General features: G+C 42.5%; 1 protein-coding gene across 1 annotated transcript in view; it reads right to left on the reverse strand.

Annotated features, from left to right (window-relative positions):
- The window catches only part of E2F7 (E2F transcription factor 7), a 43,887-nt gene that overhangs the window by 14,340 nt on the left and 5,383 nt on the right, over positions 1–24,164 (reverse strand). Inside the window, exons 2-6 of the mRNA XM_056118405.1 lie at positions 19,735–20,010; positions 14,324–14,492; positions 8,248–8,538; positions 6,624–6,782; positions 5,057–5,191 (exon numbers count right to left, since the gene is read on the reverse strand). Of these exons, the coding sequence (XP_055974380.1) occupies positions 5,057–5,191; positions 6,624–6,782; positions 8,248–8,538; positions 14,324–14,492; positions 19,735–20,010 (1,030 nt within the window). The remainder of the gene's footprint in view (positions 1–5,056; positions 5,192–6,623; positions 6,783–8,247; positions 8,539–14,323; positions 14,493–19,734; positions 20,011–24,164) is intronic.

Here is a 24,164-nt window from a genome sequence, read left to right on the forward strand (position 1 = left end):
TGGGTAGAGAACTTGCCTTGCACACAACTCACCTTGGTTCTCATGCTTGGTTCACCATGGCACATGCAGTCCCCTGGGCAGTGCCAGGATTCATCACTGAGCAGAGCCTGGGAAGCCCTGTGCACAGCTGAGCATGGCCCCAAAGCAAAAACAGAAAAAAACCAAAAATGTTTAAGGAAAAAAAAATTCTCCGAACATCAGTAACTGGATTAAATGTAAATGGTTTAAACCAGTTTCTGAACTGGAGGCCCCCAGGATATTCTAATGGGGCCAAAGGTGAAAACTGTGTAAATGCAGGACACTACATGAGACAGAGGGAGCCAGCCTCTAGAATGGGAGGGGCAAAGAAGGGAAACAGGGTGGGAAGGCTAACCACGGTTAGAAAAATGTTGAGAAACAAGGATTTAAATCCAATTAATAAACAGAAATGGTCAGATTACATTTAAAAAAATTCTCAGCTTTACCATAAAATGACTTTAAATATACTTATCATTTAAAAAAAAACTATGCTATATGAACAGAGAATTTTATCAGGTACAAAGGAGATATTTTCATTTAAAAAAAAAAGGCTCAGCTCATTCAAAAGGCATAACAATCAATTCCAAATGTTTATGCGTTTACTGACAGCTTCAAATACATGAAACAAAACTGAACAGAACTGCAAGGTAAAACAAAATCAAACTAGTAATTATAATTCAGATTCCAACATCCCTCTATCTATAATAAGTAAACATAAAATGATAAGGATTTAAATTAGATAACACTATCAATCAACTAGCTGCCATTTGTAGAACATTCCACTCAGCCCAAGCAGAGGATACAACAGTTAGAGCACATGCCTAGCACCATCTGGTGCCCCGAGCATTGCCAGGTGCAGTGCTGGAGGCTCCCTGGGCGTTCAGGTGGCCCAGGTAGTTCCTGGCTCTGCAGGGTGTGAGCAACCTGGCACTCCAGGGTCTTTGCATTGAGTCACTGGCCCAATGAACAATTCTTGGGAGGCCCAACAAAAATTTTTTTTTGGTAGAATATAAATTTTTCAAGTGTAAATGGAATATATAGTATGCCTGTCTTTATCTGTTTGATAAAATTGATCTCAATAAATTTAAAAGGATTCAAGTTTCATATGAAGTATGTCTTCTGCTCACATGGAATGAAATTACAAGTGATTATGAAAAATACATGGAAAATCTCAAAGTATTTGGAAACTAACATATCTAAATAAGCTGTGGGTTAAAGGAGAAATCAAAAGGGAAGTTGCAAAGTATTTTGAACTAGAAGACAATGAAAGCACACATATCAAAGTCTGTGGGAAAGAGAACAGTACTTAGAGGAAAATGTATAGCATTAATATTAGGGGAAAAAAAGTTCATAGTAATAACCCCACTTCTACCTTAAGAAATTTGAAAAAGAGATCAAATTAAACACAAAGCAAAGGAATTTACAGAGATAGACTATAGCTATTACAGAAAAAGAATCTGGTTAAAAAACCTTCATACAGACCAGAGCGATAGTATAGCTGGTAGGGCATTTGCCTTGCATGGGACCAACCTGGGTTCGATCCCCAGCATCCCATATGGTTTGCCAAGCAGGTCCCCTGAGCACTACTAGGAATAATTCCTGGGTACAGAGCCAAGTAGTAACCCCTGAGCATTGCTGGGTATAATCCAAAAAGGCCAAACAAAACAAAACAAACAAACAAACAAAATACCCTCTTGCACAGAAAAGTCCAGACCTACAAGACTTCACTGGTGAATTCTATCATGTAAAGATATGCACAACTTTTATGTGATGAACAAAACCTGGAAATGATCCAAGGTTCATCAATAAGGAAATGAACAAAGATATAAAATTGAATACTCTGCAATAAAGAATGCATAAATGTCATATATTTTAAAATAATTCATCTAGAATAATTATTAAAGCAGCTTGCTAAAGAGCTAGCAAATACCGAAAAATTGAACCATTGCTCCTAAAGGAAATATATGATTAGGTTTCCTGTGAGTGTCTCTCAGGTCAATGATCAAAATACAATCTTATGTGTCTTTCTGTTTAAAGAAATCTTCTTTAAAACATTACACTGACCTATTAGCACTGAAGTGGATGGCGAAGTAGCACTAGAAATCTCACCTGAATGAAGCTCCTCAAATGTATGTATGTTTTGTCAGGCATACCATAGCCTTCTGACACTCAAAAACACTAGACTGTACTTCAGCATATCAGCTGGGAACCCTCAGCCGTGCTCAAGGGCTAATCCTGGCTCGGTTCTTGGGAGTCATGTCAGATGGTACTTGGGGTACCATGTCATGCCTTAGATAGAAACTGACTGAACCTCCTGTGTGCAAAATCATGCACTTAGGAATAGCCCCTCAGCACCGCCAGATATGGCTTCCCTCCACCCCAGGAAAGAATGATGGTGTCGTAATGGAATTAGGGAATGTTTTCTAAGGATAAAGAAATTAGGTTCAGTTTGAGACTCCTGACCTGATTCCAGGCTTTTTCCTGTCAGAGCAGCCTTCTTCCAGTTTCCTATCTAGCTATGCAATGCAGGAACTCTTTGGCTTATCAACACCAACTCTCAACCTCTTTATTTTCTGTAGTAACACCCCCAACTTTTGAATACCTTCATTTAAATTCTCTACATCTAAAGATCCTTTTGTCACTTCTACAACATTTAGCTCAAACTTCTTGGCCTAACTTTTTTTTTTTTTCCTTGTTTGGTTGTTTTATTTTTGGACCACACCCGGCAATGCTCAGTGGTAACTCCAGGCTCTGTGTTCAGGAATCACTTCTGGCAGTACTCACGGGACCATATGGGATAACAAAAATTGAACCCAGGTCACCTCTGTGCAAATGCCTTACCACTGTCCTACTGCTCTGGCCACTTTTTGGCCTAACTTTACAGGCCTTCCAGAATGTGACCATAACTGAGCACACACCTTATTTCTCATTAATCTTAATCCTATAACGTTTCATTCAAATCAGAGTGGCTGATTTCTTTAATACAAACCATATTTGTTCTTAGGCATGCTATTCCTTCTCTACTCCTTCAAAATCCAACAATCAATCCATCAGAACAGCCCATATTTTAAGTTTCTCTGTGTTTCTTTCAGGCCACATTTGGCAGTCCTCAGAACTTACTCCTAGCAGAGTTCCAGGATGGCAGTGGTATCAGACTGGGGTTAGCCACATACAAGGCAAGTGTCTCACTCAACCCCTGTGCTAGCTCTCTGGCCCCACAACTCTATATTCTCATAAAGGTAGTGCTCGTGTGCAGTGCATAACCTCTGTCTAATTTTCAGATGTGTACTATTTATATAGTCTCACGGAATCTTCATGAAACAGCTAAAGTAAGGCACTGATCTATGTGGTGCTCAAAGATGAAGACTGCACTGGCCTCCAATATGCAGAGTAGGGACAAAGCATACCATCACCATTACCAAGTATCACAGCAAAGGTACAGATGAGACACTGCACTAGGAGATCAGGGAAAACTTCCTGAAGGAGATGCCAGACACTTGAGTTAGAGCTCGAAGGGTGAAGAGAGTCTTTTTATATTGAAACAAAGAGTTTTAAAGGTGAAAATACTAAGAGGAACCAAAAGCAAAGATAACACAGGAGTGTAGTAGGTTCTATAATAATGTTATTTTGTTAAAGCATAAAGGTAAAGGTAAAGGGCCTCCCGTTGATGGTCGATTTGCTCGAGCGGGCCCAGTAACGTCTCCATTGGAGACTTTGTTGTTACTGTGTCTGGCATATCGAATACTCTCGGTAGCTTGCTGGGCTCTCCGAGAGGGGCGTAGGAATCGAACTCGGGTCGGCCATCTTGGCCACTTGTAAGGCGAACGCCCTACCCGCTGTGCAAAAAAAATCAACCAAAGTTCTATGAAACCTTATTAAAGAACCTGTTTTTTATTTGTTTGGGGCCATACCCAGTGATGCTCAGGACTTGCTCTTAGCTTTGTACTCAGAATTTTTCCTGGTAGTGTCCAAGGACCATATGGGGTAGCAGGAATTGACCCTTACCTGCTGTACTATCTCTCCAACCCCATAGAACCTATATGCCTGTTATGTGACGCCCCAACATATATTCATGTAGAGGGAGGACTGTGCTATATGTATTTTTTAACTCTCTCATGGCATTTAGTGTAGTAATTATGTATTGGCTTTGCTGTTCAGAAAGTATTGGCTGTGCTGACTTAGTTATACTTGATTTTAAATGGCTTCATCTAGATCCTAAGTGACTAATGTTTTGCAAGTGAAGCTGAGAGCTCTATCTTTTATGTGCCTGGGTTAAGTGGCAGGAATTTATGCCAATGGTGCTGAAATTGGAAGGGTGATTTAAAAATAACTGTAATGGCTTTTCTCCAGGCAGCACAGCTCTATGAAAAGTAACTGGGGCAGAGATTCAGTCTCCTATTACTCAGATATTACCTGTGAAATAAGTAGAAGGTAATATCCTCATTTGCTCTAGGTTTGTAAAATTACAACATCCATAACCTTTTAAATAAATTACAAAAGAGGGGTTCATCACATGCACACTGTATTTAAAAGCTATGTTCCTACATATCAATATTGTCATAGAAACTGACATAATGTCTACATCATCTGAAATTTCAAAGAAAAGCGATGTTTTCTTCAGCAAATAAGGAAACATCCAAAGTTCCAAAGCAGTTCTTCTCAGCATTCAACCCCAAAGCTCCAGAACACTTCAAAACACAACTACACAATTGACCAAGTACTGTAATTTACTAGAGAGATTGTGTGCAAGCTACCCAGCACAGAGGGACAAATGCTCTGTGTTCTCAGAGTGACATTACCAGGTAAATGTTGAATGCGAAGAAGCCAGATGAGACAGAGAGTGCTAGCTCAAAGCCTTAGAACTCCAAGATTGTTTCCTGGCATTGTCTGTCCTCCACATATAGCAAGACTAGAAGACAGTTGGGCCTCAGTGCTGAATTGTCTGGCCCAGAGAACCAGGACAAGCATAACCAAGAGTTGCCACTGGCCCCTTCAGTGCTGCAAAAACAGGGTCCTACCCCAAGAGCTGCTGCCTTACCACTAGAACTAAAGTCAACGGGCCCAATCCACTTGAAGGCAGGTTTCCGGCCTCTCTCTTCCGTGACATGCACTTTCTTGATGAGTGCCAAGCTGGTCAGAACATTGGCGATGTCATAGAGACGCCGTACCTTTGCTTGAAAGAGAACACACAGTGAGGGTCACACTTTCCATGATGCCATGACATTTGAGTTGACGTGACAAGTCACTTTTCTTGGCCACCACACCAACTGCAGTTGTAAAAACCAGGGGTAGGAGGAAGAGACAAACGGCTCTGTCACGAAATCACCCATGGTGGCATGTGCCCAATGACACTAACTCAGGGAAGGTCAGTGTGTCCCCTCTGTGCTACTGTGTCTCACCTGTAGAAGAAGCACTGGTGACAAGCAGGGAGCCCTGCGATTACTGAGTCACCTGGGAGGGAGCTAGTAATTAAAGGCTTAGCAAAAGCAATTTTGTGCATGTCAAAAAGACAGCCTGAGTCTTCTCCTGCAGGAGTTCAGGGCAGTGGGCATCTGGCCTGTGAAAACCAGAGTCCCTGGAGCTTCCGGTGAAGTTGTACTGCCGGGCACACTGGCAGGGTCGAGCTCAAGATGATGAGGTGGGACCTCGCTAAGGACAGTCAGCTCCTCAACCACATCTGCCACCATCCTCCAGGCCCCAGGAGGGCGGGAGCACCTTTGAAATATTCATGTTAACGCTTGAGTTAAAAGAGAAACTCAGAGGGGCGGTAACTCATCAGCGAGGCAAGACAATGTCCAGAAAAGCCATTTTTTGTTCCAGAAATCAATTTCTGGTAAGAAACCTACTTGATCTCAGGGCACAGATCAAGTGAAGGAGCTTTATCATCCGGAAACATCAAGCCTTCATCTAGATGTCACTTTGTTCCCAGACCCAAGAGAGCTGGATTCCAACCTATTTCTTCCACAAGGTGGCTCTGATTCCAAGTTAAAAACAAAAACAAAACAAAACAAAAACACCAACAACACCAGCAAAATCTCCACAAACAAAGAAGGGGCCTAAGAGCTGTGCTGTGCTGCCCGGGGTTGGAAAGGGGTGGCAGCAGCAGAAGCACCTTCATTGGCCAGAGGGAAGCAGCCCTGACATCGGGCCTGGGAGTACCTTCCTCATCCGTCAGTCACTCCGCCACCCAGCCCCTACCCTGTCATTCCTCTGGTTCTTACCTGCAAATAACTGTCATTTCCACCCATCAGAAGAGTATGCAGGGGGTGAGGAGAAAAGGGGAAAGAAAACTCAGACATTCTGTTCTGGACGCAGCATCACCCAAGAGAAATACAAAGGATCAGACACAGACACACTCCCTTACCTGCCCCTTTGGGCAAAACTTCAGCTTCCACCGAACACTTTAACTGCCAAGGAAAAGGTCAGAACTTTCACGGGAGTTCTAGCACATGACAACTTACCTCTCAGCAGCAAGGGCACTTTCCTAAGTACAGGAAGGCATGCACTTCTCAAAAAACTCTCTTCTCCTCAGAGTCAGAAAAATATCAACAGAGGAAATCCCGCCCTTTTGGTCTTGATAAATGGATTTATGAAAAGATGCTTACTTTTAAATTTACTGTGGTCAGGGGTGTCTTGGCTTTCTTCTATCAGGATTTTGGCAGCCACGTCAAGAGTAACAATCTTGGTTTTGGAGACCAGGAACAGCATGACAAACTTCTGGCTCATTATTCTCAGAGACTTGTCTTTTCGACTGTTTGCAGATGCTACGAAAAGAATCAGAGGAAAATAGCAAAACAGATCACTAACCACAACACTTGAAAGAGTTTGATAAAATTTGATCTAACTACCAGCACATGGAAAGACCACTCTTGTTGGCAGAAGTGTACACTCAACAGTTGGACCATTAGGAAATAAGGCAGAGGGAGCTGGAGGGATAGCACAGCAGGTAGGGTGTTTGCCTCGCATGTGGCCGGCCTGGGTTCGATTCCCAGAATCCATATGGTCCCCTTGCACCGCCAAGAGTAATCCCCTGAGCATCACCGGATGTGACCCAAAAAGCAAAAAAAAAAAAAAAATCGAATTTCTTTTATATCCTTTGCAATGCTTTACCCTAAGTCACTCTAAATGCTTTACACTCATTTCTCATAGAGCAGAATCCAGGAGGTAGTTATCTTGAAGCAATTTTAAAAAGATCTACATTAAAAAGATGAACACAGATGGAAAGATGGCTATGTAGCAGGAATTATTTTGAGGGTATCAACTCTCTTCTCAAAAGCAAGGAATCTTTATATCTTCTGTGCCCAAAATAACTAGACTATGCTTTTAACATAGCTGGGACCAAGTGTACCCATTTCTCTTCAAACTTTTCCCAAAAGATGGGGGATCTTCTGTTTAGTCAAATGAGAATGACCCATCGGGTGGAGCTAGACGGCATGAGGCAATAACTCTAATAAAAACCAGCCGGCCCCCTTCTTTCCATTCTCTTTCTTATAACTACGGGAAAGAGAGTGATGTTCACACTTATTTTCACTGCATGGGGGAGCAAAGTGAGAATGATGATGGTCCACTGGGTGGAACAAGAAGAAAAAGGAGAGGAACAAGAGAAGTGAAATATTCTGCATGAGCCCAAAGCAAGGCTGTCTGTCTTTCTAACCAACACTTTCTGTTAATGGGGTTCTTGGCTAAGGAACCTTAATATATCACTTTGAAAGTTCAGTTCTTTGAAAAACATTCACTTCTTTCATAGGGAGTTTTCCTGGAGGGCTCACACACAGAATGAATCACGATGCTGTCTATGTGGAATGCCAGCACTGTGGGCAACCTCAGGCACCCAGCACCCCCAGAAAGTACCCACTGCTCTGTGCTTCTGGGAGGCTGGGCTGACTGGGCCTTTCTTCTGTAGAGAAAATCTACAAAAGGGCACGGGCCTCCTGGGATTCGGTGTGGTATATCGCACCTTAGTATCACTTTTCTTTTTTAAATTTCATTTTAGGCACTATGATTTACAACATTGATCAAGGCAGGGTTTCATGCAAAAACCATTCCAACCCCACCCCCTCCAGCAGAGTGTCAGCTTCCCTGCCCCAGGCCCAGCGACCCCCTCACTTTATTCCCCCATTCCTCCCTACAGTGATAGCAGCATCATTTCTCATCTCTGCCGAGGTCTCTCCAGAAGAGACTGTCGCCTTCTCTCTCTGCCATTCCTCCTGCAGTGATAAAGGGACTCACAAGAGTGATAGTCGGGTTCAGAGAAGTCCAGTAGTTGTGGATCTTGGGAATCGGGATAACCATCTTTTTTACGGTCTCCAAATTTATAATCCATGAGGTCAAGCTCCTTCTGCTGGAGGTGCGCCATCTGCTCTTCATATTTCTGCTCCTCCCCGAGTCTCTGGAGGCTCCTCAGGGTCTGGGGCAGGCTGTGCCGTCCATGCCAGCCATACTGATTCTTGGCCACCCGGCTGACCAGGTGCAGAGACTCCAGCACATTCACGATGTCATAGATCCGCCTCCGCTCAACACCTGTGTGAGAAGCCGAAGCAGACAGTCATCAGGGGGAATGCTTATGAGGATAACTCCATGAAAGCCTGCACCAGGTCTGTGAACTAACTGGCAGGACCCCAGTGTGACACCCACCATGCAGATGCTCAGTAGGATTAAGCTTGAAGAATACATGCAAGGGGAATTTATTTTTTCTTTTGTCTTCTTGGTATCCAGACCTCAACAAGACCTGGGATCAAGCATTCACCCAGAGATGGATGACAGGGTCATCTGTATTACATAACCAATTGCATAGGATTGCTTTATACTACGCAAATAGTTCAGGGTTAAAACCTGTGGGATCCGATAATGGGGTCATTAAAGTCCTTGTCTGAGGGTTCACTCAGCTGTTTGTTGCCAGTTGAACCTTCAGTGTTATTGTTTTTGTTTACTGAGCTTAGCTGGCTTCTATATTCCTTTCCTGCCTAATTTTCTATGCTCCTACTGGGCTGTTGACCCCATGCTGAGATATAACAACTTTCACAAATTTTCTTCCACTTAAATAGTTTTTGATAATCCAATTAGCCATTTTGTTGTAACAAGCAATATAAAATAAACCATTCTGTGCTGGATAAAGGGGCAGGCTTGCGGAGTGGGTAAGAAACTGGAGACAATGGTGAAGGGAAGGTTACACTGGTTGTAGGATTGGTGTGGAACAATGAATGCAAAACAAAACAAAACAAAAAATCAAACTGCATTATGAACAATTCTGTTAATCAGGGTGTTTAAATAAAGTTTTTTAAAAAAAACTAGTGGGATCGGGCAATTCTAGGTACATGCCTAATGGATCGCTGGCTGGATGCTGGATGGTTGTTACTAAACATAAGGACTTTGACTTACTAAACATCAACTATGTCTAATAATTAATATTCCATTATTGGACAATGCTTTCCCTTTCCTTGAGTTTGGTACGAAAATATTACCATATTTCTCTTAATGGCTTAATGTAGGAAGGAAAACAGATGCAAATACTTATTTCCTGATTTCACCCGGAAATTCAGAAGTCAAGGACTTTGCCAGGATTCCCAAGGTGCTAGGGGAAACTCTAAGTAGGGTTTAAACAACTGAGTCACTTCTTTCTTGTCAGGTATACGACAACTCTCCTTATTCTCATTCATCTGTCCTGCCAGACAGTTGAACACAGAATCCATTATAATACTGGCTTACCAGATAGTGAGTTCATCGTTTGCTATCCATGTTTCTAACTTCCTCCCAAAATTTATTATTATGAGTTATCTACCAAATGTACCAGAAGTATTTACAGTATTTACTACTTCAATCTGAATTTCAACTCTGTTCCTTAAAAGTTGTTTTTTCATTTTTAATTGTTTGGGGGTAGGGCATGCCCCGCAGTAGTGCTAGAGGCTTACTCCAGTGCTCAGAGATCACTCTTGATAGTGCCAAGGTGGTGGTGGTGCCTATAATCAGACCAGTCAGACCAGGGTCAGTACATCCAAGGCAAGTACCTTAACCCCTATACTATATCTCAAGCCCTGTCTCTAACTAGTTGGGATGGACCTTGACCTTATCTTTCTGTGTATTAATATTTATCTCATAAAATGATGACCATAAACATAAAGGGTCTCCAGTGGGTATTAATTTACCCATGGCATGGAGCGAGAGCACAGCGGATAGGATGTTTGCCTTGCACTTGGCCGACCCAGCCAACCCGAGTTTGATTCCTCCGCCCCTCTTGGAGAGCCAGGCAAGCTACTGAGAGTATCTCGTCCACATGGCAAAGCCTGGCAAGCTCCCCGTGACGTATTCAATACGCCAAACACAGTAACAACAAGTCTCATGATGTAGACGTTACTGGGCCCGCTCGAGTAAATCGACGAACAGGACGACAGTGCTACTAGAGTGCTACTTCCTGCATGGCACTGTGGATAACTGAGATCCTTGCTAGCATGTAAGGCCAAAGGAGAAACAGATTTTTAAGATCCGCCTATGAGTCATCCTGTTGTGCAACAGACTGTCAGGCTTTTGGAATCCACCAGCCTCCTTGCTCTCCTCCAAGTATCCATAACAAAGCCTCCAGGCATGGCCTGCAAACAGGCCGGCTAGATGCCCTTTTTCTGTTTACTTGCCAGGAGTGCTGTACAATAAGGGCAGGCGCTGAATGCAGCTTCTGGCCCTGCAACGATTTAACATGAGAAACAGACTGCTATGATGAAGACTTTGCACCTCTAAGAACATTTGGCCACACGCATGAAGAGGCATTCAGTCAATCAGAGCGTTTCTGCTCATGACCCCGTAGGGCTCTTCACTCTCTGAAGCTTGGGGAAGCAGGTGTCCGTTGGATCATGCTAGCAGGGACGGGCGGCAGCCTTGGGTCTATATCCATCATGTCCTCTATTCTGGCCTCTTTGCCACATTAGCACATCTCTTTTTTTTTAATAGAGTGTAACATTCTACAAACCTTCCCATTAGAAATGTCAAGTGAATGCAACTGAGACACCCCAGGGCTAGCCATATGCCTGGCCGCTCTGCTATTCTGAATTAGATACAAGCTGTTCAGTCTCCATCTAGTGGCTAGACGGCCACTGTCCAGCAGTGGGGGGGCGGGGGAGATGGAAAAAAGAAGATTCCGAGCACTGGGGAAAATGACATACAGCACAGCTGTTTAGACATGGTGCTGGCAAAAGCGAATGTGTAGCCCAGTTCCTGGGCAATCACTTTTTTTATCTGGATTTTATTAACTATCCACTATTTGGTGTTTTTTGTTTGTTTGTTTGGTTGGTTTTTGGGAGGGTCACACCCAGCAATGGTCAGAGGTTACTCCTGGCTCTGCATTCAGGAATTACTCCTGGTGGTGTTCAGGTACCGTATGGGATGCCAGGGATTAAACCTGGATCAGCTGCATGAAAGGCAGGCGCTCTATCTGCTGTGTTATCATTCCCGCCCCTTTGGTATGTTTTTTTTAATTTAAAAAATTTTTTTTATTAGTGAAACACCATGAGGTACAGTTATAGACTTACAAATTTTTGTGCTTGGGTTTCAGTCACACAATGATCAAGTACCCATCCCTCCACCAGCGCCCATCCTCCACCAGCACGGGTCCCAGCATCTCTCCCACCCCCCATACCCCCTTTCCAACCTGCCTCTGTGGCAGGGCATTCCCCCTTGTTCTCTCTCCTTTTGGTATGTTTTTTGAAAGTTTCCTTTCACATATCTCAACAGCTGTAGGTTACTCTGGGGTATACTGTCAGGAAAGTTTTCCCTGGCACTAGTCTTCTTTTTCTTTCATCTATAGCAATCCTACGAATCCTAGACACGACATTCTTATGTCTTCAAGGATCAGCTAATATGCCCATGCTTTCTTCATCCCTGATGGAACTTACCCAGAACATCTCTCAACCCTGTAAAACAATTTCCTAAGCTACCACATTTCCCAAGTGCTCAAGTGACTCCTGGTCCTTTAACTTCTTATTGATGATGCCCATATCAAATCTACATAGCACTAGAAGCTGGATGACAATGTAATCCAAGTGGCCTGCATATCCTTGGTTGCAATTTATGACTTAGGAAACAGCAGGGAGCTGGGACTCAGCCCCAGGAGACGGACCGCCCCTCCCACAGATCTTGGGAAGGAAACCCAGATTTCCGCCTCACGTGGCAAGTTCACTTGGGAGATCTGTGTGGTCAGGAGTCATTAGAACTATAACACTGTTGCCCCATTGTTCATCGATTTGCTCAAGCAGGCACCAGTAACGTCTCCATTGTGAGACTTGTTATTACTGTTTTTGGCATATCAAATGCACCACCGGGAGCTTGCCAGGCTCTGCAGTGTGGGCGGGATACTCTCAGTAGCTTGCTGGGCTCTCTGAGAGGAATCAAAGTCGGGTTGGCCGCATGCAAGGCAAACGTCCTACCTGCTGTGCTACCTATCACTCAAGCATTAGAAACTGTGACAAAAGTCTCTGAGGTTCTACTCTGGGGCAGTTATACTGGCAGGCTCCAGAACCCATGACAGTAAGAATTGGCCTTTCTGTCCCTTGGGTTATGGAAACACAGCCTTCCAACAGAGTCTGCCATGTCTACACAGACATCAGCAAAAGGCCCCTTGATGGAAGTTAGATATGGAGATGTTGTTGAATGAGCTCCAGTGAGAACAATACCGTATGAGCCGTTGCTGTATCTTCATCATCTGTGAGACTAGTTTCAGGACTCTGTGCCTCAACCAAGGCCACCCCAGGTCTGTCCAGCACAGTCACTTTACCTGTTGATTCACTGGCATGAACATCAAATACTGTATGCTATTTTTAGGTTCAGAAATGACTTCACACCCCTTCCCCTGGCTTCAGAGTTTGACTTGATGACTTGGAGAAAAAAAAGCGATCTAGTGAAAACAGAGGAGAATCTGTTCCACCCAACACAGCATTACCTGTGCTGAACCCTTAGTGAGAAATGTCTTATAAGTACCACACGCTACCTGATTGTGCCACTGGAGCCACACCAGATGTGGGTCCTGAGCAAGTAATGTCACTAACATTATTCCCAGCTTTGCTAAGTTTCAGCAAGATAGGGCAAGTGGGTCCTAGGTTTTAGTCAAGAAAACTGCTGATTTTATTTATTTTTTGGTTTTGGGGTCAGACCTGGCGGTTTTCAGGGCTTACTCCTGACTCTGGTCCAGGATTAGCTGTGTGCAAGGCAAACATGTCCCTGCTGTATTTTCTGCCCTCAATTTTTAAAAGCTCTTACAGCTCATTAAATAAAGAGCTACACCTCAAAGTTAGCTCTCTCTGACTGAAAGTCCAGGCCATGGTATTTCAGTCACAGTCTGCTGCTGCTTATTTATTTAGGCTTTTTTTTTTTTTAGTCACACCCAGCAATGCACAGGGATTACTCCTGGCTCATGCAATCAGGAATCACTCCTTGGCGGTGCTTGGGAGACCATATGGGATGCTGGAAATTGAACCCGGGTTAGCTGCATGCAAGGCAAACACCCTACCCGCTGCACTCTAGCCGCCCCCCCCCCCTTATTTTTTTGCTGCTGCTTTTTTAAATCTCAGTTTCCCACAATTAAAAATATTGTTTGGAAGCCAACAGCTAGCCAAGCCCACTAGGGGTCTCTATTTGCAGCTGCTGCAGGCTACACACCATTGTGCATTACATATACCCAGGCTGTCAGAACACGCCTTCCTCTTTGTTAGAAGGTTTAGCTGTTTGGGTTATGTCCAGATGTGTTTTCCCTTGCTGGACAGGTTTGCTATGGATAGCACAGCGTAGGGCCGCAAATAAAATGCTCTTGCTCGCAAATCTTATTTACTAATGGAAATCATACCAGCTCTGAACTCCTAGAAGCATTATTAAAAGCAAACAACAGGAATGAGCTGAAGACAAAGTACAGTGGGTAAGGCACTTGCCTTGCATGCAGCCAATCCAGGTTCGATTGCAAGCTTCACCAGGATCTATCCTGAACACAGAGCCAAGAGTAAGCTCTGATCTCTGAGTGTGGCTCTCAAAACAAGTAAAACCAAACCAAAACAACAGCAACAACAACAACAAAACCCTGTAGATCTGTCTAAATACTTTTGAACCTGTCTGAAATAAGATCAAATTGATGATATTCAATCTATCATGTGAGTCTATCATAAAGATATTTTTTTAAGGTTAAAAACAAATCTCAAAGTTTTGATTCTCAGGCCTCACCCATTTGGTGGGCCCACTCTAGATTGTGCAGAGTTTGCTAAAACCCCCACCCTGTCCGAGAAACCAGTTTCCCACCTCCACAAGAGACAGGTCCCCAGGTAATGAGGATACATACCAAGACTGACAGCAACTTCATCGAGGGAGATGGTAGTTTTCTCAGTTGACAAGGGATAACTTGGATAGCGAGCTAGGAACTTCTGGCATAGGAGTCCTAAACTTTTCTGTTTCCTGCTTGGCCTTTGCTTTTCAAACTCATCAACTGCACTGTCCCCAACAACGTCAAGCTACAGAGGGCAAGCAGAAGGGAAGGGGAGATGTCACAGTTATCATCCAAATGGACAAATCACAATGGGCAGGATTAGTGAGTAGCGAGTCATCCCAGTCCACACCATCCTTGAATCTGGTTAAAATCTACTTTTTTTTTTTTATACCCGGTGATGCACAGGGGTTATTCCTGGCTCATATACTCAGGAATTACTCCTGACAGTGCTCAGGGGACCATATGGAATGTTGAAATCGAACCTGAGTCAGCTGCATGCAGGCAAATGCCCTACTTGCTGTGCTATCACTCCAGCCCCTAAAATCTACTTCTTAATCTAATTTCTTTACTGCTGTTTTTCCTATATTTTCTTCTGGACTGAGTTTCATTCGCCTTTGAAACTGTAGGCTGAGTCTACGGGGAAAAGCCTTGAAAAGAAAGTTGGGTGGGGAGGGTGTGATCTTTTGTAGGTTGCATACACTTGTGTTGAACTGTGATCAGCATTATCCTGAGTCTTTTAGAGAAGTAAAATTGCAGGGCTCATTCCGAAGTCTGATAAATCCCAGTGTATCAGAATCCATCTTTCTATAGGACTCTGTGATTCCCTATTGAAATGAAGGTTTGAGATGTATTGGCCTGGTCAAGAAATGATGGAATTGAACAAAGGGAGATGAACCTTATCCAATTCTTCCTTACTCTTTAAGTACAGTCTGGTGTACTTGTCTCATCAGCTCACATTTGAAAAGGGACATCTCTGAGTCCAGAAAAAGTAAAAGGCTTTTCAGTGAGCATATTCAAGGAAAGAGGTAAAATTCTCTCAATAGCTCCAGAAAGAAGCATTTAATAAGTTTAACACTCATTTGTGACTTTCAGAAATGCCCTTGAAAACTAGTAGTGGACAAATTATTTAATAAAATGTTCAAAGCATTAAAACGGAAAGGCAAATATCTATCTGTCTTAGTGGGAATACCTTAGAAGCATCCCCTTGAGATCAGAAAAATAAAAACAATGCCTAGTATCACTGCTTCTCTTTGACATATTATATTAAAGACACTAAATGATGTATGGGGTCAGAAACAGAGGCATAGGCATCGGAAAGAAATAAGTAAACGTTCATTCTGCAAAAGCACAATTGCTTCTATAAGATAATTTAAAATTATTTAAAATAACAGAATTTAACAATGTAGCTAAAAAAGTCAGTAATATTGAAAAACCCATTGCATTGCTATGTTATAGTAATAGAAAGAGAACTAAAAACATCTATTATAATAGCAACAAAAATGGTAACACTTTTAGGAGCGCATCTAGTAAAACTCTATTTGCATAAAATACTAAAATTGAGGTCGTTGAGAAATGTAAATGTAAAGTGTGGATAAATATGATCCTTCATGCATAGTATACTCAGTACCACAAAGAACATGAATTCTCAAATTCATCTACATGCAAAGCAATTCTAATTAAAATCAAATCCAAAGTTTATATGCAAGCACAAAGGGTGAAGAAGAACTAACACATTGAAGGGAAATTGAGGTTCTTCTATTATGGGACATCAGTGTTTATTACTATGTGGTACAGGGGTAGGTATAAATAACTTACCACCAGAACAGAAAAGAGCCCAGAAGGAGATGTATGCATGAATCAAACTTTGACATAAGACAGAAGTAGAATTGCCAACTAGAGGGAAAAGGAAGGACTGAATAAGTGGTTCAGGAAAAATAGATTCCTAGCAGCAAAATAACGGGGAGAGAAAGACAAACACCACACTGAAATGTAATACTTGTAACTGACAAAGATTTAGTGTCTAGAATATAGACCATAAACTCCTAAAAATAATATTAAGAAGGAAAACCTAGTAAAAATCAGCTAAGAACTTAGGCAGGATTTCACAGAAGAGAAAAACATGCAAACACATGGAATGAAGCTTCAACTCATTAGTAATCAAGGAAAGGCAAATTAATTCCACAAAATACACAATCATACACCCACGAGATTGGCAAGAAATTAATATGTTTGACAATTTCAAGTGTCAGAGAGGATGTGAATATATCAATGCCCACACATTAGTGGTGGAAGCAAACAGCCCTTGAGAAGGCAATTTGGCATCATCTTGTGAACATCTGCAAATTCAGTGACCGAGCAATGACACTCCTCGGCCTACATGCGGGAAAGCAGTTCTCAAACTTTCTGGACACAGGATCCTTACAGATTCTGAAAAATTTGGGGCTGGAGCAATAGTACAGCGGGTTGGGCATTTGTCTTGCACACGGCTAACCCAGTTTCAATTCCCAGCATACCATACCCCAGGCATGGCCAGGAGTAATTCCTGAGTACAAAGCCTGGAGTAACCCCTGTGCATCAAGGGGTGTGATCCAAAAAGCACAAAAAAAAAAAAAAAAAAAAAGAACAACCGAAACAACAGACTGAAAAATTTGATTATGTGGGGTTTGTCTATAGATACTTTAAGCCTAGTGATACTTAATTTTTAATTAAAAATTAAAAGACAGTTCAATTATAGGGAAAAGGACAGTTTTTCTAATTGTTTCACATCTCTTTAGTGTGTGGCATAGCAGAAAAGATTCTCATCTCTGCTGTATTCAATCTGTTATAATATCTGCATCATGTAGTTACTGAAAAATTAGTGTACAAAGAGTTTGAATGGCAAAAGTCTTGGATATTGTTATAAAAATCAGTTTGACGTTTCTGACACTCAAAGAGTTTCAGGGACTCTCTGGTCCCCAGTCCACATTTTGAGAACCACTGTGTCAGAGAAACTCTAGGACATATTAGCAAGAATTATACAGGTTGTATAGTTTCTATTAGTTCAAAATTGAAAGCCTAAACCTAAGGGCTATTCTGGGAAGGATGCTTGCTTTGCATATGGCTGACCCAGGTTTGATCCCTGACATCCCATATGGTCCCTGGAGCCCTGCCAGGAGTGATTCCTAAGTGTAGAGACAGAAGTAAGCCCTGAGTACTGACAGGAAACCCAACCTCACCCCCACAAAAGTTCTAAGAAATATGTTGTTAGACAATTCTGTCATTGGATGATCACCAAAACATAAATATAAAAACCTGGATGGTGTTGTCTATTGGAACCACCATCCTATAAATAGTCCATAATTGACCATAATATCATTAAAGTGATTCAAAAGAGTGTTGTGCTGTGAAGAGATAGCATAAGCAGTGAAAACAAAATGACAACGATATGAAGAACACTGATGAATTTTAGAAATCTATGTTGGTGGTGAAAAGCAAGTGCCAGAAAATTATACACCATACAGTTTCACAGTAACAAAAGCCTACGATTCAAAGCAAAGCAAAAAAACCACTTAAGCAATATATTATAAAGACAATATATATATGTACATGTCTATAATAATGATTTAAAATTAGCAAGGAAATGAAAAATACATAAGAGGTTACTCTGTGGAAGATAAATCTTGAGTACTTACATCCTGGTTTGGAGGTTGGAAAGTAAAATCATGATATTACATATACAATAGGATATTAAGGATATTACATAAACAATAAGTGTATTTTATGTCAGGCCAAAAATTTCAAAAGCAATAAGATATTAAAGAACAATTAAGATATTAAATGATCTTAATGGCTATTTTAAGACCACTCAACTTTTAAGCATTTACTTCCTAGAAGGGAATATTTCTAACAATTGATTCGCTTGGGGGGGAGGGTAAACTAGCTTTACCAAAATAAGAAATCAAGAGTATTTTCTTGTGAAAGACATCACTAACAATTTCCCAGAGTGATTTTTATTCTGCTGTTGTTTCTTGATCAAGAAAATGAAAACTAAATGATATTTAGAAAGTTTTGACAGCAAAATGTGCATTTAATTGTGATTAATTCCTAAAACCCTACTAGAACCAGGGCAGGTACTGCAACTCTCATCTTAAAGGTGAGTCAGCTGAATACAGAGTGCCCTCGGAATTTATCCCAAGATTCTAGCTAGTGTGTGTCCACAAATATTTCTGAAAACAAATCCCTTTGCTTTCTCCAGGATTATAAAATGAAAGAAAGTCATCTTATGGAAGAATTATTAAAACTTTCTGACTTTGACTACATAGGAATTCTCTCAAAACTGCAATTTGTATTTAGTTAGGCAGAAGAATCTATCAGTTTTATCACTCCAAAGTAGTATATAGCAGATCAATTCTTTTTGCTCTATTAATTTCAAGTTGTAATTCAGAACACCCTTTTCTTTACCCATTCTCTTCAGGGTGGTAATTTTTATAGCTCAGAAAATCTGCTCAATGGATAAAAATATGGAAAAAGAAAATTCTAACTTTTCTAGTAATTCTGGAAAGAATTAGGTAAGAGTAAAAATATTGACCATAATTTTTTTTAAAAAGTAGAGATGTGCCAGTTATCTGCAGCTCTGACTTCCCACATAATAGGTAACTTAAAGATAACTTTAAAATCTAAAACCAATTAAATAAATATATAGGGAATAATTAAATTTATCAAGTTAAAAATAATTAATGTTAACTGTAAAACTGGGCTGGAGCAATAGCATGGTGGTAGGGCATTTGCCTTGCATGCTGCCAACGTGGTCGACCCAAGTTCTATTCCTCCGCCCCTCTTGGAGAGCCCAGCAAGCTACCGAGAGTATCTTGTCCGCACGGCAAAGCCTGGCAAGCTGCCCGTGACATATTCGATAAGCCAAAACGCAGTAACAACAAAGTCTCACAATGGAGATGCTACTGGGCCCACTCCAGCAAATCGATGAAAAACGGGAGCACCGTGACTGTGAACTGTAAAACTAGAGCAGGGCTTGATAGAACAGTGGGTAGGGCACTTTCCTTGCATGTAAGAGACGCAGGTTTGACCCCAGCATCCCATACGGTCCCCCGAGCAACAGCAGGAGTTAATTCCTAAGTGCAGAGTCAGGAATGACCCTGATATTTGTTGAGTGTGACTCTCCCCGGTCCCTACTGGAGGGGGGAAAACATGGCAGTGCATAAATCATTAATAGTGTTAAAAAGAAAACCAAAAAAAAAAAAATCATTACATCATAACTATAATTATTGCTTTAAAATCATTTAAAAATGTGTGTAGACCAAGGGAGTAGCATAAAAGAAAATATTCACATAAAAAGTGAAAGTCAGTTTCATTTTAGCTAGAAAGACATTTTAAAAATATATCGAGTTTTGCATCCAATAGTAAATAGAAATTAAAAATTCGACCATCTGTTGATAATCAAATAAAAAATTAGAAATTCTCTAAAAGTCCTAGGTGCCCAGTCTACTTACTTGCAGAGAATCTGTAAAGGCATCATCTTTATTCTCAATGGGTCTGAACAATTCCTTTTTCTTCTCCCGGTCTCTTATGTCTGGGCTGGCAGCACTAATGAGCATCTTTAGGTTAGCTGTGGGCGTCCATGGTTCTGTCTGCTGTCTATCCACCAGCTTGACGGGAGTAATAGGATTTCTTTCTGGAGAGAAGATTTTTTGCTTCGATAAATCAATTGGCTCATTTTTTATTGGCGTCTTCGGAGCCATCCTCAAGCGATCAACAAAAATATTTTCCTGTTTGAAAAAAGAAAAAAAAGACACCTTTTAGCAAAAGCAACAAAGGGCAAGTATCATCAGTTCAGAGTATCCCTATATACTTATCACTGACCAAGGTAGGAAAATACACAGGAACCTGAAGGTTCCTGGCTGAAAAATCAGGACAAGACAACAAAAGCCAGATTAGTTAGATCTATTAGATAGCTCTCTCTCTCTCTCTCTCTCTCTCTCTCTCTCTCTCTCTCTCTCTCTCTCTCTTTCTCTCTCTCGTCACACCCAGGGCTTACTCCTGGCTCTGCACTCAGGAATTACTCCTGGCGGTGCTCTGGGGAGCATATGGGATGCCTGGGATCAAACATGGGTACACCGTGTCCAAGGCTAACGCCTTACTCACTGTCCTATCGGTCTGGCTCCTGGATCCCCTAGATCTGTTAGTCTTTAAACTTATGTTTAAGGTGTCTTGAGAAAGAAGTGAGGTAACTCAGTGGTGTATTTTTGTGACAGGTGGGGATGGTAAATACAAGTTGAGCCCATACTGTTTCTAAGTACTGTATTTCATTAAACATTATTGACAACTTTACACAACGGTAAAGATAATTAAGCATGTGTAGTCCACAAGTTCTAATATAGCAATTTGTAACAGAACTGACTGAAAGAACATTCCAAATCCCACATTTCAAACCAACCTGGAGTACCATGTAATGCTAATTCCCCAGAGCTGTGCTTCTCAAACAATCTATGGCAAAAGATCAGAGGTTTCCGCATGTTGGTATGTGGTCTTACTTCACGTGAGGAATCTGTATCTCCTGCCACATATGTGTGACTCTCAATTTGAGCTTGTTGCGCAAACTGACCTACAGCCTGTTTTGCCAGAAGAAAACACTGTTCCACAGGTCTTGCTGTCAGAGACAAGATTAAATTGCCACAAAGGCGAGCAAGCTCTTTTCTGAATATATTGCAGTTTGCTAACAGTTTGTGGACTAGATCAGTTCCCCCTGATACATTTTGAGCACACAGCCTTAGATAATTATAAGACAAGATTAACGATAGTTCTCTTAGTATGAAAAAAAGGACGATGTATAGAAAAACCCAAGTTTAGAATTATTAAAAAATCAAAACAAATTCCTTTCCCTTAAAATAAGTTTGTACCACTGGGAAGCAAAGATCTTGCTTTTCCTATAGAATTCCCCTCCAGGCAACAGCATCTTATGTAACAATGAAGGTAGATGAGTTAAGTATTTGTCACTCCTTTCCCTGCACATGTATTACTTGGTGGCTGCTGTAGGCTTGGCTGAGCAGTGGTTTAAATCAAATGCTTTCATGGGGGCTGGAAAGATAGTACAGCAGGGAAGGTATTTGACTTGCATGCAATTGACCCAGGTTTAATCCTTGGCATCCTATATGGCTCCTGGAGCACCACCAGGAGTAATTCCTTTGTGCAGATCCAGGAGTAACCCCTGAATACTGCCAGGTGTGCCCCTAAAAAGTAAAAAGGAATTGGAGCTGGAGTTGGCTGGTTCCTTGGACCAGCAAAAGCCCCACCCCACTCCGCCCCCCAGCCATGGTGCAGGACAGTTTACAAAATGTGAAGGGAGATAGTTGGGATGAAGGTAACTGTTTCTCACACCACAGCAGTAACAGGCAGCCAGGGTGTGGGCACGTTTCCTAACAAGTCCCTGCTAGTGTATAATCCGGATGAATTCTTCTAGGAGGAAAATGACTGAGAGTTTCCCATTAGCCACACCCTGTCTCATGCATTTAAGCTGTCTTCTGACCCCCTACCCAGTCCCTTCTCATCTCTCATCGTTGTGATAAACAGGAATCTAACACATATAATTATGGTACTGTCCACTCATTTTGGTTGCAACAATCACCAGGAGACATATAGGTGGTCATGAAGCTCATCACTCAGCTGCAGTGACCGATACGGTTGCACACGTTAGTTGTGGTGCCAGGGATCACACTAAGCAGGAGGGCAATGCCAGGGATCGAACTCACAGCCGCAATCCTGCAAAGCAGGCACCCTATCACTGAACCATCCCCGGGTTCCTTCTTCACGTGTACGAACTCCTCATCTGTATCCTGGGACATGGACGGGCGTTATAATTTTCCCAGGCTACAGATGACAGAAATGGAGGCATGGAAGGGTTAAATAACTTGCCTGGGGTCAGAGAAGCTTATTCATCCCAGGTCACTGGGATGCAAGAAACAGCTGAAAACAGCAGTTTCTGAAATTCCGTTTCTAGAAGTGAGCCAGCTCTGGGAGCACACGGGCAGTTACCTTTGTCCATGTCAACAAAAGGCACCCAGCGGGTTGCTGATGCCCACTGGCATGTATGGAGCACAGAAGAGGAAAGCAATCGTGCCCGTGGGCAGAGATAGGCCCAGCTGAGCTGCCTTTCTTTGCTCCTTCTCCAGCGTTGAGGCTGTGTTCTTCCTCGCCCCTTCTCCTCATTACACTCATCACTAAGATGTTTGGAAACAACCAACCTGAAGGACCGTGAGAAACAGTTCCTGGGCTGCAAGGGCCTGCAAAAAACTTCACGATGATCTTTTCTCCCTTTTCCTATTCTTTATCAGCACTTGGCACTTCGAGTTAAGCTAATATACGGCACCATATCACCACTAAATTTCCTGGGCATATGTCTCATCTCATTTGTGATGCCGAGTACTGAGTGCTTGGGGAGATTGAGGAGCAAGTATGCGTGCCTCACTGCTCACAATTGCCTTGTCACTTACAGGTGCTCAGAGGACACGCCTGAACGGGTCTCGTGGGGCCAGAGCAACAGTACAGCAGGTGGGGCGTAAGCCTTTTCTGAGGCCAGTCTAGGTTCGATCTCTGGCACCCCCTATGGTCTCCTGGGCACCACCAGGAGTAATTTTTGAGCACACAACCAGAAGTAGCTCTGAGCATCACAAGCTGTTGTCGCAAGAACAGCCAAAAAATAGCAACAACAAAAAGGTGTTTTTGGGGGAGACAAAAAGGCCCAGGCCTGCCAGGATGCAAAGTACTGACTCTCTTGCCCTAGTGCCTAATGTTTCTGGACTTAAGAAAAAGAGGAGCAATGTAGGCAAATTAGCACTGTAGCACTGTCCTCCAGTTGTTCACCAATTTGCTTGAGTGGGCACCAGTAATGTCTCCATTGTGAGACTTTTTGTTACTGTTTTTGGCATATCGAATATGTCACGGGTAGTTTGCCAGGCTTGGTCGTGTGGGTGAGATACTCTCGGTAGCTTGCCGGGCTCTCCGAGAGGGACAGAGGAATCGAACCCGGGTCAGTTGTGTGCAAGGCAAACACCCTACCTGCCATGCTATTGCTCCGGCCCAAATTATTTCCATCTATATCTTGATTGACTTTTCCTTAGAATTTAAGTCATGTTTAAAGTGAGAAGGGTGTTAGGATACCCGGTAGGTCATGACTAGCAGATCCTTTTCAGCCAACAATAAAAACGTGCAGCAAACTGTTTCTTAAGGAGTTGGGTGGGCAGAAGGTCACCTGAAAGTCAGTCATATCTTGCCCCATCCATCCATTCATGCTATGATCCTGACCCTGGACCAGGTAGCAGAAAGGGCATTGCAACAAAGACGTGGACTCCTGGCTTGTTTCAGTCTTTGTGTTTTTGATATTGGGTCAATATTCCTTTTCCATGAGCCCAAGTCTCCTCCTGACTCACAATAGAAGTGATTCAGCCTGAAGTCTGTGTGCAGAACTCTCCAGAGAGGCTGAATGATGGATTCTGAGCATCCCCAGGAAATAATGACAGTTCTCCAGTGGTAGAAAAAAGGCCCGCAGTAAGCTTCTTACGTTGGCTTCAGAGGCTGATTCTTTGGGGATCATGCCCTTCTCAGAGAATCTGGGCTCCCACAATGGCAAGTCAAAGTGACATGTAAAAAACCTGACTCTCTTTGCCCTACTCAGGACTCCATCCAAGGGTCATGTGGGAACGCACCATGAGGTATAATGAGGCTGCATCTCCGCGTCTCCCTCTGTCCAGTTACACTAATCTCAAGTGTATTCCCAAACAAGCCTCTGCTCACTAAACCCCATATCACGTCGGCCTGCCAAGAAATCAAAGGTGCAACATGCAGGAAGCCACTTCCTCAAGGAGAGAACCAGGAAGCAGTCACGCAGCAAACAAGCCTCAGTGCTCATCTGTAAATGCTGCCCTGT

This window comes from Sorex fumeus, unplaced genomic scaffold (assembly GCF_029834395.1).
Source record: "Sorex fumeus unplaced genomic scaffold, SorFum_2.1 ptg000003l, whole genome shotgun sequence".
NCBI lineage: Eukaryota > Metazoa > Chordata > Mammalia > Eulipotyphla > Soricidae > Sorex > Sorex fumeus.